General features: G+C 40.2%; 1 protein-coding gene across 4 annotated transcripts in view; it reads left to right on the forward strand.

Annotated features, from left to right (window-relative positions):
* The window catches only part of VPS8 (vacuolar protein sorting 8 homolog (S. cerevisiae)), a 302,860-nt gene that overhangs the window by 167,688 nt on the left and 119,100 nt on the right, over positions 1-16,072 (forward strand). For all 4 annotated transcript variants that reach the window (XM_010853860.1, XM_010853862.1, XM_010853861.1 and 1 more), the window contains one exon: positions 14,803-14,950. In XM_010853860.1, coding sequence (XP_010852162.1) covers positions 14,803-14,950 — 148 coding nt within the window. The remainder of the gene's footprint in view (positions 1-14,802; positions 14,951-16,072) is intronic.

Consider the following 16,072-nt stretch of genomic DNA (forward strand, 5'->3'; position numbering starts at 1 on the left):
TAAGCAGGGTGACAATATACAGCCTTGATGTACTCCTTTTCCTATTTGGAACCAGTCTGTTGTTCCATGTCCAGTTCTAACTGTTGCTTCCTGACCTGCATACAGGTTTCTCAAGAGGCAGATCAGGTGGTCTGGTATTCCCATCTCTTGAAGAATTTTCCAGAGTTTATTGTGATTCACACAGTCAAAGGCTTTGGCATAGTCAATCAAGCAGAAATAAATGTTTTTCTGGAACTCTCTTGCTTTTTCGATGATCCAGTGGATGTTGGCAGTTTGGTCTCTGGTTCCTCTGCCTTTTCTAAAGCCAGCTTGAGCAACTGGAAGTTCACAGTTCGTGTATTGCTGAAGCCTGGCTTGGAGAATTTTGAGCATTACTTTACTAGCATGTGATATGAGTGCAATTGTGCGGAAGGTTGAGCATTCTTTGGCATTGCCTTTCTTTGGGATTGGAGTGAAAACTGACCTTTTCCAGTCCTGTGGCCACTGCTGAGTTTTCCAAATTTGCTGGCCTGTTGAGTGCAGCACTTTCACAGCATCATGTTTCAGGATTTGAAATAGCTCAACTGGAATTCCATTACCTCCACTAGCTTTGTTCGTAGTCATGCTTTCTAAGGCCCACTTAACTTCACAATCCAGGATGTCTGGCTGTAGGTGAGTGATCACACAATTGTGATTATCTGTGTCATGAAGATCTTTTTTGTACAGTTCTTCTGTGTATTCTTGCCACCTCTTCTTCATATCTTCTGCTTCTGTTAGGTCCATACCATTTCTGTCCTTTATCGAGCCCATCTTTGCATGAAATGTTCCCTTGGTATCTCTAATTTTCTTGAAGAGATCTCTAGTCTTTCCCTTTCTGTTGTTTTCTTCTATTTCTTTGCATTGATCGCTGAGGAAGGCTTTCTTATCTCTTCTTGCTGTTCTTTGGAACTCTGCATTCAGATGCTTATATCTTTCCTTTTCTCCTTTGCTTTTCACTTCTCTTCTTTTCACAGCTATTTGTAAGGCCTCCCCAGACAGCCATTTTGCTTTTTTGCATTTCTTTTCCATGGGGATGATCTTGATCCCTGTCTCCTGTACAATGTCATGAACCTCCGTCCATAGTTCATTAGGCACTCTATCTATCAGATCTAGGCCCTTAAATCTATTTCTCACTTCCACTGTATAATCATAAGGGATTTGATTTAGGTCATAGCTGAATGGTCTAGTGGTTTTCCCTACTTTCTTCAATTTCAGTCTGAATTTGGCAATAAGGAGTTCATGATCTGAGCTCCTGGTCTTGTTTTTGTTGACTGTATAGAGCTTCTCCATCTTTGGCTGCAAAGAATATAATCAGTCTGATTTCGATGTTGACCATCTGGTGATGTCCATGTGTAGAGTCTTCTCTTATGTTGTTGGAAGAGTGTGTTTGCTATGACCAGTGCATTTTCTTAGCAAAACTCTTATTAGCCTTTACCCTGCTTCATTCTGTATTCCAAGGCCAAATTTGCCTGTTACTCTTCTTGACTTGCTACTTTTGCATTCCAGTCCCCTATAATGAAAAGGACATCTTTTTTGGGTGTTAGTTCTAAAAGGTCTTGTAGGTCTTCATAGAACTGTTCAACTTCAGCTTCTTTAGCGTTACTGGTTGGGGCATAGACTTGGATTACTGTCATATTGAATGGTTTGCCTTGGAAACGAACAGAGATCATTCTGTCGTTTTTGAGATTGCATCCAAGTACTGCATTTCGAACTCTTGTTGACCATGATGGCTACTCCATTTCTTCTGAGGGATTCCTGCCCGCAGTGGTAGATATAATGGTCATCTGAGTTAAATTCACCCATTCCAGTCCATTTCAGTTCGCTGATTCCTAGAATGTCAACATTCACTCTTGACATCTCTTGTTTGACCACTTCCAATTTGCCTTGATTCATGGGCCTGACATTCCAGGTTCCTATGCAATAATGCTCTTTACAACATTGGACCTTGCTTCTATCACCAGTCACATCCACAACTGGGTATTATTTTTGCTTTGGCTCCATCCCTTCATTCTTTCTGGAGTTATTTCTCCACTGATCTCCAGAAGCATATTGGGCACCTACTGACCTGGGGAGTTCCTCTTTCAGTATCCTATCATTTTGCCTTTTCATACTGTTCATGGGGTTCTCAAGGCAAGAATACTGAAGTGGTTTGCCATTCCCTTCTCCAGTGGACCACATTCTGTCAGACCTCTCCACCATGACCCGCCTGTCTTGGGTGGCCCCAGGGGCATGGCTTAGTTTCATTGAGTTAGACAAGGCTGTGGTCCTAGTGTGATTAGATTGACTAGTTTTCTGTAAGTATGGTTTCAGTGTGTCTGCCCTCTGATGCCCTCTTGAAATACCTACTGTTTTACTTGGGTTTCTCTTACCTTGGACGTGGGTGGCGGTAAGGAGATACCCCTCGTCCAAGGTAAGGAGCAGCAGCTGCGCTTTGCTGGAGCAGCCGTGAAGAGATTCCCCACGTCCAAGGTAAGAGAAACCCAAGTAATACGGTAGGTGTTGCAATGATGAGATATATAAACATAATTGAATACCAAATTGGCAAACATGGCAGTGTGAATGTTTAAATAATGTTAAACTGGAAAATATATAACAGTAAATTTTATGCACTCATATTGTCTGTGTGTATGAATAAATGATGTAGATAGCTTCATGCTTACCATATTCATTGCCCTCATAGATGGCTTATTGTTGTTGTTTAGTCACTGAGTCATATCCAGCTCTTTTGTGACCCCATGGACTGTAGCCCACCAGGCTCCTCTGTCCATAAGACTTCTCAGGCAAGAATACTGGAGTGGGTTGCCATTTCCATGATAAAAGTTTAGATTGGTAAGTTAATAATAAAAATGAGAGAAATTGTTAGGAGTTTGGAATGAATGGTCTGCTCTTTGCTTTTAGAATTCGTGACACAATAAAAAGTTTCACGTGATTACTACATACTAAAGTTTCAAAAACTTTTCTTGTTTTATATTTAAAGAAAACTTCCCAGATACCCATATTTTTCTGTTTACAATGAAAAGGACACATATTAAGGTACTTTTTGGCTTTTATAAAATCCTACCCTTTCTTCTGTTTTATTTATACTACTATTTTTTTCATCACCTTAGTTTTTTGTTTTTGTTTGTTTTCTATTCCTTTATGTCTCCTCTGACTTTAATTGAGCATTTTATATATGATTCCATTTTTCTTCTCTTAATATATTTATTATACTTCTTCAACGGAGAAGGCAGTGGCACCCCACTCCAGTACTCTTTCTTGCCTATAAAATCCCAAGAATGGAGGAGCCTGGTAGGCTGCGGTCCATGGGGTCGCTAAGAGTCGGACACGACTGAGCGACTTCACTTTCGTTTTTCACTTTCATGCCTTGGAGAAGGACATGGCAACCCATTCCAGTGTTCTTGCCTGGAGAATCCCAGGGACGGGGGATCCTGGTGGGCTGCCGTCTATGGGGTCGCACAGAGTTGGACACTACTGAAGTGACTTAGCAGCAGCAGCATACTTCTTCAGAATTTTTCTAGTAGTTACCTTTTGATTTTTGATTTATAACTAATTCCAAGTTCAGCTGTAACACTGTAGTACTTCATGGGTAGATAACATTCATAATTTCTTACTCCTGTGTCTTATAATATTGATGTCATTCATTTCACTTATTTATAAACTGTAATCACTGAACACATTGTTACTATTATTCTTTTGACACTATTATCTGTTATGATAATTAAGAATAAGAAAATAAAATTTCTACTTTACCTTCATTTATTCCTTTCCCAGTGCTCTTCCTTTTTTTATGTGGATCCAAATTTCTGACCTGCATCCTTTTTGCTCTTTCTGAAGAACTAACATTATTTGAAAGGAAAGTTTACTGAATGTATTCCCTCAACTTTTGTCTGAGAAAGTATTAATACTTCTTCACTTTTGAGAGATAATTTTACTGAATATGGAATTCTAGGTTAGTATTTTTCTTTCAACACTGGAAATATTTCACTCCACTCTCTTCTTGCTTTCATGGTTTATGAAGAGAAGTCTGATATAATTCTTATCCTAGCTTCTCTATAGGTGAAGTTGTCTTCATCACCCCCCTCCCACTCCGCTGGCTTCTTTCTGGGTTTTTTTCTTTTGTCTTTGATGTTCTGCAGTTTTGACTTAATATGCCTAAGTGTAGATTTTTTGGCGCTTCCCTGATAGCTCAGTTGGTAAAGAATCCACCTGCGAGACCCAGGTTCAATTCCTGGGTGAGGAAGATCCGCTGGAGAAGGGATAGACTATCCACTCCAGTATTCTTGGGTTTCCCTTGTGGCTCAGCTGGTAAAGAATCTGCCTGAAATGTGGGAGACCTGGGTTCGATCCCTGGGTTGGGAAGATCCCCTGGAGAAGGGAAAGGCTAACCACTCCAGTAGATTTTTGCTGTTTATCCTGCTTGGTTCTGTCTAAGCTTCCTAGATCTGTGGTTTGGTATCTTTCATTAATTTGATGATATTCTCAGTCATTATTGCTGCAAATATTTCTTCTGAACTTTTCCTTCTTTTTTAATCCTTATCATATTGCCACCTTGTATATATTATACCAACTGTATTTGTCCTATAGTTCTTGGATATTCTGTTTGATTTCCCAGCGCCACTCCCAGTCTTTTTGCTCTTTGTGTTGCAGTTTTGAAAGTTTCTGTTGACATATCGTGAAGTTCAGTGATTCTTTCCCCAGCTGTGTGCAGACTATTGATGTACCCGTCAAAGACATTCTTCATTTCTTTTAGTGTTTTTTCTTTTTAGCATTTTCTTTTGATTCTTTCTCAGTGTTATGATTTCTCTGCTTACTTTACTCAAATGTTCTTATATGTTGTCAGTTTTTCCATTAGATCCCTTAGCATATTAATCATGGTTGTGTTAGATTCCTGTCTGGTAATTCCAGCATCTCTGCCATATTTGAGTCTGATTCTGATGCTTGCAAAGTTGCTTCAGGCCATCTCTGTGTGTGTTTTAATATGTCCTGTACTTTTGTTGTTGTTGAAAGCTAGACATAATGTAGAGTGTAAAAGGATTTGAAGTAAGTAGGCCTTTGGTATGAGTTTTTATGTTTATCTGGGAGGAAGATCCCCTGGAGTAAGAAGTGGCAACCCACTCCAGTATTCTCACCTGGAAAATGCCCTGGACAGAGGAGTCTGGTGGGCCGCAGTCCACGGGGTCGCAGGGACTCGGACACAACTGAGCACACACATGGACACAGCACACAGGACTGCTAAAGTAAGGTCTGAGATGTGTGGGTCTTTCTTTGCATGTCCCTGTTATTTAGAAGCACTACTGATGTAACAGTGAAGTATGACAATGGTGGAAGGAAGCAGTCTACCATCCTGTGATAAGCTTTTAGTCTTTTCCTGAGGCAGTGCCCCTGTGACCTTCCCAAGTACCTCTCGGTCCCCAACCCCACTTTAAGTGAGACAAGCAGGCAAGAGGGTGCTGGAGTTGGGCATTTCCCTTTCCCCACATGAAAGGCTAGACAGGCTGGAATTGGGCGTTTCTCAGCTTAGTTACTTTGGCTACCTGATTCGAAGAGCCAGCTCATTGTAAAAGACCCTGATGCTGGAAAGAATTGAAGGCAAAAGGAGAAGAGGGCCACAGAGAATTAGATGATTAGGTAGTATCACTGACTCAATAGATGTGAATTTGAGCAAACTCTAGAAGATAGTGACGGACAAGGAAGCATGGTGTGCTGCAGTCCATAAGGTTGCAGAGAGTTGGACACAACTTAGTAACTGAACAACAGCAACTTAGTTATGCTCTAGGAAAAGCCCAGTTGGTTTGGCTCTAATGTAATAATAGGGCTGCTGCTGCTAAGTCACTTCAGTCGTGTCTGACTCTGTGTGACCCCATAGACGGAAGCCCACCAGGCTCCCCAGTCCCTGGGATTCTCCAGGCAAGAATACTGGAGTGGGTTGCCATTTCCTTCTCCGATGCATGAAAGTGAAAAGTGAAAGTGAAGTCGCTCAGTCGTGTCTGACTCTTAGCGACCCCATGGACTGCAGCCTACCAGGCTCCTCCGTCCATGGGATTTTCCAGGCAAGAGTACTGGAGTGGGGTGCCATTGCCTTCTCCAATAGTAGGGCAGGTATATTAGATCGGCCAGGGCTTTCTTAATAAAGCACCACAAAGTGTATGGCTTAAACAACAATTTATCATCCCAGTTCTGGAGGCTTGAAGCCCATGATTAGTGTTGGCAGGTTTGGTGCCTTCTGAGGGCTATGAGAAAGAATCTGTTCAGTGCCCTGTCTCTAGCTTCTGGTGATTTGCTGGCAGCCTTTGGCATTTCCAGTGGTCATGTATGGATGTGAGAGTTGGACTGTGAAGAAAGCTGAGTGCCAAAGAATTGATGCTTTTGAATTGTGTTGGAGAAGACTCTTGAGAGTCCCTTGGACTGCAAGGAGATCCAACCAGTCCTTCCTAAAGGAGATCAGCCCTGGGTGTTCTTTGGAAGGAATGATGCTAAAGCTGAAATTCCAATACTTTGGCCACCTGATGCGAAGAGTTGACTCATCGTAAAAGACCCTGATGCTGGGAGGGATTGGGGGCAGAAGGAGAAGGGGACGACAGAGGATGAGATGGCTGGATGGAATCACTGACTCGATGGACGTGAGTCCGAGTGAACTCCAGGAGTTGGTGATGGACAGGGAGGCCTGGTGCGCTGCGATTCATGGGGTCACAAAGAGTCGGACACGACTGAGTGACTGAACTGAACTGAACTGAACTGAATTGAACTAGCAGAAGCATCACCCAGTTTTCAGCTTTCACCTGGCATTCTCCCTGGGTGTATGTTTGTGTCTAGATTTCCTCTTCTTTGAAGGACACTGATTGTATTGGACTAGAGGCCCACCCTACTCCAGTATAATCTTATCCTCACTTAACTAAATATATTTGCAAAGATCTTATTTTCAGGTAAGTTCACCTTGTGAGGAACTGGGAATTAGGACTTCAGCACGTGAATTTGGGGGTACCTGTTTCAGTCCATACAGCAGGCCTTGTTAAGAAACTCTGATTGTATTTCAAAGTGGCCACATTTCCCCTCCCTCTGCTGAAGCATGATGGGATTTTTCTCGTGTCGTTACAGTGAACCTGGTGAGCCCACTGGAGGTAAAACTAACAAAAGTATGAGAACTTCCTGAAAAGACATAGCCCCTCAAGAATTTTTTACTCTGAAGTTGGTCCTCAGTGAACCTCTGGTGTGTTTGTCAGAGTTTAGGTTTTCTTGCCCCAGTCCTAGTTCCAGCAGCAGTGGTCTCTGTTTCTGGGCTTCTGCTCCAGCTAGCTGTGATACTTTGTATCCACCGCTCTCAAATTTGAGGGGTGGCAGTTTGCTCTGTGACCTCCTTTCTCAGATGGATCCAAAAAGAGCTGTTGATTTTCAGTTTGTTCAACTTTGTTTCCTGTGAGGATGGAATTGATAACTTTTAAGCTCACTTCATGAGAAATAGATGGGGAAACAGTGGAAACAGTATCAGACTTTATTTTGGGGGGCTCCAAAATCATTGCAGATGGTGATTGCAGCCATGAGATTAAATGACCCTTACTCCTTGGAAGGAAAGTTATGACCAACCTAGATAGAATATTCAAAAGCAGAGACATTACTTTGCCAACAAAGGTCCATCTAGTCAAGGCTATGGTTTTTCCAGTGGTCATGTATGGATGTGAGAGTTGGACTGTGAAGAAAGCTGAGTGCTGAAGAATTGATGCTTTTGAACTGTGGTGTTGGAGAAGACTCCTGAGAGTCCCTTGGACTGCAAGGAGATCCAACCGGTCCATTCTGAAGATAGTCCTGTGTGTTCTTTGGAAGGACTGATGCTAAAGCTGAAACTCCAGTACTTTGGCCACCTCATGTGAAGAGCTGACTCATTGGGAAAGACTCTGATGCTGGGAGGGATTGGGGGCAGGAGGAGAAGGGGACGACAGAGGATGAGATGGCTGGATGGCGTTCATGGTGTCGCAAAGAGTCGGACATGACTGAGTGACTGAACTGAACTGAATTGAAACTCTTTGCATGCTAGACTAGAGACCAGAAATCTTTGTTCTTTTTATGGTCAGAATTATGTATGGATGTCATAATAGATTTATAGTAGTCTGACCCACTGTCTGTTTAAAGACTGTCTCTGTGGTGGTGTCATAGAACTGCCTTTTTTCTGTCTCTTCTGATTCCATCTATCCTTTGGGAGAGAGATGGTATCAAGTTTCCCATGCAAAACTGAAAGTGTATCAGATTATATTATACTGAGATGCCAGGACCTGCAGCTTTTCACTCTTTAATCTACTTGGGCCACATTAAGGCAGTCTTTTCTAGTAGGGTCAGTAGCAGATATTAGTGATACGGAGAGCTTTGCATTAGAAAAATGCACTTGCAGTTACCTCCATGATTATTATTATTATTATTACTATTACTATTATAGTGGTAGAAAAAATTGTTTTAGCTAACCTGTAAGTTTTTATTTGAAGTCTGTACAGCATTAAATTGATTCAGATATTGTACTTGATCAGGTTATACAGATAAGTTTTTTTTTTTTTCTATCCATAAAATCATTAGGCTTAAAAATCTATTCTTCCTGCTTATGCAGGAGATCACTCAAAACAATACACCTTTTTTCTATGAGTATCAGATAAGTAACAAAAATTCTATTGAGATTTGGAAGAGGACATTTTGACACTTGATTGTTAGATTAAGGAAATGGAAAGCAATCCTATCTGCTAAAGATCTATCTTCAATCTGTTATTACATTGATTTGATGTGCAGCATCTTTGCTGTTAGCCTGTCTCCTTTGGACTGTGCTTCATAAAAGTGTATATAGGATTGCAGCTGTTCCTCTCTGAGGAATACCAGCAGCTCTGCACAGCATGCAGAGTCAGCATGGAGAGTGAAGAGACCGAGTACTGGCTTCCTTCTTGCCGGAGGACAAGTTTCCATCTAGGCCAGTCACCTGTCCAGTTTTGTGGAACATTACTGTTGATTATGTTACAGTTTCGTGCAAATTGTAGGTATTGTCTTTGCTACCTATAATTAACACATTTAAAGCATTTTTTCAGGCAAATTGGCAAACTCAGGTTCTTGTTTTATTTGCACAGGAGTCCATTATGGAATTTTTAACATGGGATATATGTGGAAAGCTAAAACTTCAGCTTCATGGCTTTGTGAAGTGACTTGATTTGAATAAAAATTATATGGAAAATAATTTTCTTTGCTCTTATGGGTTGTGAGTCATTAGGCAACCCACTCCAGTGTTCTTTCCTGGAGAATCCCAGGGACTGGGGAGCCTGGTGGGCTGCCGTCTATGGGGTCGTAAAGAGTCAGACACGACTGAGCAACTTCACATTCCAAAGGTACTGGGTAGTCATCAGTATGCCACCACCTCCAAGGGCTGGATATATGGAAATGAGCAGAGAGTTCAGGCACTGAGGATTTAGACTAAACTGAGGTGGCCCACAGTTGTCAAAGCAACTCACTAAAGGAGACTTTTCTAGATCTCAGAGATCTAGAAAAGCAGTCTAGACTGGTCGGTCTATTTTTGTGCAGCTTTTAGAATGAAGGGGAAGGACTAGACCAGACTTTTTTATTCTTGAAAAATATTCATTTTCTTTGTCAAATATTTTGAAATCAGAAATTTTAATATTAGAATAATTTTAAGTTATGCTTTTCAAAACTGACATATAGTTTATCCTTCCCCAGAAATAGCCAATTATACTAGATTATAATTTTAATTGATTTTCACAGACTGAGTGAATATTTTCTCCAACCTGAATTTTGGAGTGTGTTTAGAGTTTTATGTGTGTGTGCGCGTGCTTCAAATGACATACGTATACTCTATTTTAAAGGTAACGAAAGAAAGCCTTGTGTGAGTCTTCTAAAATTCTCCCTTTATATGTATTTAAATGTTTACATCATGTGAGTCAATTCTGTCATTAAAATAGAAATTCCCTAAAGAGTAGATAAAGGCTAGGTCTAAAATACATAATTTTGACAGCCATTAAAATTAGCAATGAGTATTTGGCAAAGGAGGTAGCTGATAAAAGACATAATAGAAATATGCTTGAGAAATGGATATAACAAATTGCTTTTATGTGTAAGACTGATAAGCAGCAGTCAGAAATGGATGTAAATTTGTTAATGCTGCAATTTACTTATTAAAGTTTTGATTATGTTGATTTGCCTGATCATTTCCCAGCAGACACATTATTTCCCTCAAAAACGAATGCATCAAAATCTATTCATTTGAGTGATTTGCTTGGTTTGATGCATATTCACATCTTCAGTACTTGTAAAGGGTTTTGTGAATAAATGTTCTGGAAAGAATTAAGTACTGTGGTTTATCGGCAGGTGCTTATGTCTGATTTTAATCTGCTCCATAGTCTTGCATGTGTAAGACATATTACTGGAAGTCTGGCATAGGTATAATATTAGCACCACCTACTGCAGATGGTGACTGCAGCCATGAAATTAAAAGACACTTACTCCTTGGAAGTAAAGTTATGACCAACCTAGATAGCATATTGAAGAGCAGAGATATTACTTTGCCAATAAAGGTCTGTCTAGTCAAGGCTATGGTTTTTCCAGTGGTCATGTATGGATTTGAGAGTTGGACTGTAAAGAAAGCTGAGCTCCGAAGAATTGATGCTTTTGAACTGTGGTGTTGGAGAAGACTCTTGAGAGTCCCTTGAACTGCAAGGAGACCCAACCAATCCATTCTAAAGGAGATCAGTCCTGGGTGTGTTCATTGGAAGAACTGATGCTGAAGCTGAAACTCCAGTACTTTGGCCACCTCATGCGACTAGCTGACTGAGCTGACTCATTGGAAAAGACCCTGATGGTGGGAGGGATTTGGGGGCAGGAGGAGAAGGGGACGACAGAGGATGAGATGGCTGGATGGCATCACCGACTCGATGGACATGAGTTTGGGTGAACTCCGGAAGTTGGTGATGGACATGGAGGCCTGGCATGCTGCGATTCATGGGGTCGCAAAGAGTCAGACATGACTGAGCAACTGAACTGAACCGAACTGTGTATAAACATATGGAAAGTACACGGACTCACCTTAATGTCAAGAATTGGTTTGCATTCCCTTTCTCTTTTACCTAATTGTGTTCTATTGAGACACAACTTTGGTTCTACAAAGAGAACTGTCATTCCCCTGTGCCATCTTCATCTATTTTCTCCATGTAGAACTTTCTGACAGGACTTGCTCCTAGCTACATCTGACTTTACGGCCCTAGTCCTTGTAATTTTCACTCTGTTCTACATTTTGGGTCCCTCTGTTTGAAGACAGTCCAATGTACATTTCATCAGTTCAGTTTAATTCAGTGTGTGTTTACCAAGCACCTGTTATTTTGTGACAGTACTGTGCCAATGCTGGGAAAACAGTGATGAATGTGGCACCGTTTGTTTTTTATCCATTCATCTGATGGACATTTAGGTTGTTTTCATGTCTTGAGTATTGTGAATAGTGCATGTATCTTTTTGATCTAGAGTTTTCTCTGGGTATGTGCTTAGAGTGGGGTTGCTAGAGCATATGGGAACTCTATTTTTAGTTTTTTGAGTAACCTGCATACTGTTTTCCATAGTGGCTGCACCAGTTTACATTCTAACCAACAGTGTAAGAGGGTTCCCTTTTTTCCACACCCTCTCTAGCATTTGTTATTTGTAGACTTTTTAGTGATAGCCTTTCTGACTGGCGTGAGGTGATACGTCATTGTCGTTTTAACTTGCATTTCTCTGATAATTAGTGATGTTGAGCGTCTTTTCATGTGCCTTTTGAACATCTGTATGTCTTTGGAGAAGCTTCTGTTGAGGTTTTCCTGTCCATTTTTTGATTGGGTTGTTTTTTTGTTGTTGAGTTGTAGAAGCTGTTTGTATATTTTGAAAATTAAGCCTCTGTGCCATCATTCACATATACTTTCTCCCATTCCATAGGTTGTCTTTTTGTTTTGTTTATATTTCATTTGCTGTGCAAAAGCTTGTAATTGCCTTACATCCCATTTGTTTGTTTTTATTTCTATTGTCTTGGGAGACTGACCTAAGAAAACATTGCTATAATTTATGTCAGAGAATTTTTTGCCTATGATCTTTTCTAGGAGTTCTATGGTATCTTGTTTTATAAATAAGTCTTTGAGCAGTTTTGAGCTCATGTGTATGCATAGTGTGAGGGTGTGCTCTAACTTCTTTGATCTATATGCAGCTGTTCAACTTTTCCAGCACCACCTGCTGAAGAGATTTGTCTTTTCTCCATTTTATATTCTTGCCTCCTTTGTCAAAGATTAATTGACCATAGGTGTTTGGGTTTATTTCTGGGATCTCTGTTCTGTTTCATTGGTCCATATATCTGTTTTTGGGCCAGTATCACACTGTTTAATCATAACTGTAGCTTTGTAATCAAAGCTTTGTCTGAAGTCTGGAAGGGTTAGTCTCCTGTTTTTCTTCTTTTTCCTCAAGACTACTATGGCAATTCTGGGTCTATTTATGGTTCCATACGAATTTTAGGATATTTGTTCTAGTTCTGTGAAAAATGGATAATTTGATAGCAATCACATTAAATCAGTAGATTGCTTTGGGTAGTATTGCCATTTTAACAGGATTCTTCCAACCCAAGAGCATGGGATATCTTTCCTTTTCTTTGAATCATCTTTAGCTTCCTTTATTAATGTTTTGTAGTTCTCAGCATGGAAGTCTTTTACCTCCTTGGAGAGGTTTATTCTTAAATTTTTTTTGATGCAATTTTAAAGGGTGTTTTTTAAAATAGATTCCCTTTCTGCTATTTCACTGTTAGTGTAAAGAATTGTCACCAATTTTTGTTTGTTAATCTTGTATCCTGCTACATTGCTGAATTCATTTATCAGTTCTAGTAGTTTTTGTGTGGAGTCTTTAAGGTTTTCTATATATAATATCACATCATCTGTGTATAATGATAATTTTACCTCTTCCCTGCCAATTTGAATACCCTTTTATTTCTTGTCTGACTGCTGTGGCAGGGATTCCAATATGATCTTGAAGAGAAGTAGTGAGAGTGGACATTTTTGTCTGGTTCCAGATTTTAGTGTGAAGGCTTTCAGCATTTCACTGTTGAATATTATATTGGCTGTGGGTTTGTCATAAACAGCTTTTATGTTGAGCTATGTTCCCTGTATATCAGTCTTTGTAAGGGTTTTTTTAAAAAATCACGCATGGATGTTGAATTTTATCAAATGCTTTTTCTGCGTCTGTTGAGATCATCGTATAGTTTTTGCCCTTTCTCTTGTTGATGTATCACATTGATTAATCTGCATATGTTGAGCCATCCTTGTGACACTGGGTTGAATCCAACTTGGTCGTGGTGTATGACCTTTTTTATGTGTTGTTAGATTGAGTTTGCTAATATTTTGTTGAGAATTTTTGCATCTATATTCATCAAAGGTATTGACCTGTAATTTTCTTTTTTTGGTAGTGTGTCTTTGTCTAGTTTTGGTATTAGGGTGACAGTGGCTTCATAAAACGTCTCTGGGAGTATTCCTTCCTCTTTGGTTCTTTTGGAAGAGTTTGAGAAGGATCCGTGTAAGTTCTTTGTCTATTTAGTAGAATTCTCCTAAGAAGCCATCTGGTCCTGGACGGTTTTTTTTTGGTAGGGATTTTTTTTTTTTTAATTACAGATTCTATTTCATTTCTAGAGACTGGTCTATTCAGACTGTTAACCTTTCTTTAGAAGGTTAGTTTTCCAAGCAGTCATTTTTGTATCTTCTTAACCCTGTTCCAGTTCTTTATATACAGAGCTTTGGTTGAGGAATTCTGAAGAGAAGATAGACTCCCAGAAAAACTTGACTTATTTGGAGGGTAGAGAGAAAGTGATTCTTAGATTTCCAATGAGCAGCAGTTGATTTTTCTAAATATTTCCAGTAGTCTCCACCATGATAAAACTAATCCTCGACCTCCACAGCTTTTGTGTAGGCATTATAAATAGCAGACTTTGTGAATGGCTGACATTCCAGGCAAATGAACCATAAATTTAATATATCTTACTCTTCATCCACTTGCTTGTTTTCACAACAGCCAAATAATTAGCTGTTGCTGCATTGTGCAAGATGCTGTTGCAGGCTTTGAGAATTCATTAGTGAGAAGATACCTGGTGGCTGCCCTCACAGAATTTATAGTCTTTTAGGGAAGATGGATAATTAAAGAAGTGATTACAACATGATGTGATTGGTACTATAAGGGAAGTAGAGTAGGGACAGTTGTTGAGACTGGAAGATGGCTTATTGTATATAGTCATTCACGGATCAAATTATTCAAACTAAACTGAGTTATCTTTGGGTTTTTTTGAGCAATAATAGAACTTTATATGTGATTTAGAGGAGCCCGCACTGAATCTCATTTCCATAATTATTCAAGGTAAATTGAGAAGCTTTGTGATTTAGAATGTCTCTATCGTATATAATTCACCTTAATAACTTAAGTAACATTAAGACTTTTAATTCACAATTTTACCCGACCAAAAGGTAGTCTTGGTTTTAAGGTAACATTTTGTGTTGTTGTTCAGTCGCTGAGTTGTGTCCAATTCTTTGTAGACCATCAGGCTCCTCTGTCCATGGTATTTCACAGGCAAGAATACTGGAGGGGGTTGCATTTCCTTCTCCACGGAATCTTCCGCACCCAGGGATCAAACTTGCATATCCTACATTGGTAGGTGGATTCTTCACCACTGAGCCACCTGGGAAACTTAGCATGCTTTTTACCTGTAGCCTTAATTACAGATATGATTAAATAATGCTACTCTCTTGCCTTTTCTGTTTTCAGGGAAGGTATTCATGTAAATCAAGAATCGCTGCAGATATCTCCCTGTATAATAGAGCAGTTCATTGAGCTCTTGTGTCAGTTCAGCCCAAACCACGTTATTGAGACGCTGCAAGTCCTTGAGTGCTACCGCCTAGAAGAAACTATTCAGGTAAGACCAATGCTGTAGAGAAGGAAAGAGTCAACGTTTATCATTCACTGTTTTACAGATGAGCACAGGGAGATGCATATGTTAAATCAGTTGCCTGAGTTTATGCCCAGTGTGTGCTAGCATCGAAGAATGAACCCACTTCATTTGACTCCATGGTGCATGCTTTTCCTTGCTGTGATAAATTGCCTCTCTGTTCACTCTGGTGAAGTCAGAAACAGCACATGCCAATAATGGTTATTAATCAAGTTTCACAGGCATTTTAGCCAACAGGACAAACACAGAAAAAGGAATACAGTAAAAATATTAAAAGTGAAAAACCAAACTCTTACTTGCAGACACTGATGGTTTAGATAGTCTTGTGATAGTGTCGTGAGACTTATGAGGCTAAATGGCAGTTAGCACAGTCATTGCCTTGATTCTCCTTCCTTGTTTTCTTCCATTTCCAAATGGAAATGTGTGTGTGTATGCACATATGTGCATATGTATATATACGCACATGTTCTAATCTACCCTAAGAGGCTAGTATGTTCCCTATTTAAAGTTGATTTTAAGCTGCCATTATGTCTTTGCCATCAATACTGGTGAAACAGTAACCTGTATTTTCTGCATCCACTCCTAAACGCCCCACATGATTCACTTCAGTTCACTTCAGCTGCTCAGTTGTGTCCGACTCTTTGTGACCTCATGAACCACAGCACGCCAGGCCTCCCTATCCATCACCAACTCCCAGAGTCCACCCAAACCCGTGTCCATTGAGTCAGTGATGCCATCCAACCATCTCATCCTCTGTCGTCCCCTTCTCCTCCTGCCCTCAATCTTTCCCAGCATCAGGGTCTTTTTAAATGAGTCAGCTCTTCGCATCAGGTGGCCAAAGTATTGGAATTTCAGCTTCAAAAACAGTCCTACCAATGAACACCCAGGACTGGTCTCCTTTAGGATGGACTGGTTGGATCTCCTTGCAGTTCAAGGGACTCTCAAGAGTCTTTTCCAACACCACAATTCAAAAGCATCAATTCTTTGGTGCTCAGCTTTCTTTATAGTCTGGCTCTCACATCCATACATGACCACTGGAAAAACCATAGCCTTGACTAGACGGACCTTTGTTGGCAAAGTAATGTCTCT

The sequence above is a fragment of the Bison bison genome, unplaced genomic scaffold (genome assembly GCF_000754665.1).
Source record: "Bison bison bison isolate TAMUID 2011002044 unplaced genomic scaffold, Bison_UMD1.0 scf7180017864333, whole genome shotgun sequence".
Classification (NCBI taxonomy): Eukaryota; Metazoa; Chordata; class Mammalia; order Artiodactyla; family Bovidae; genus Bison; species Bison bison.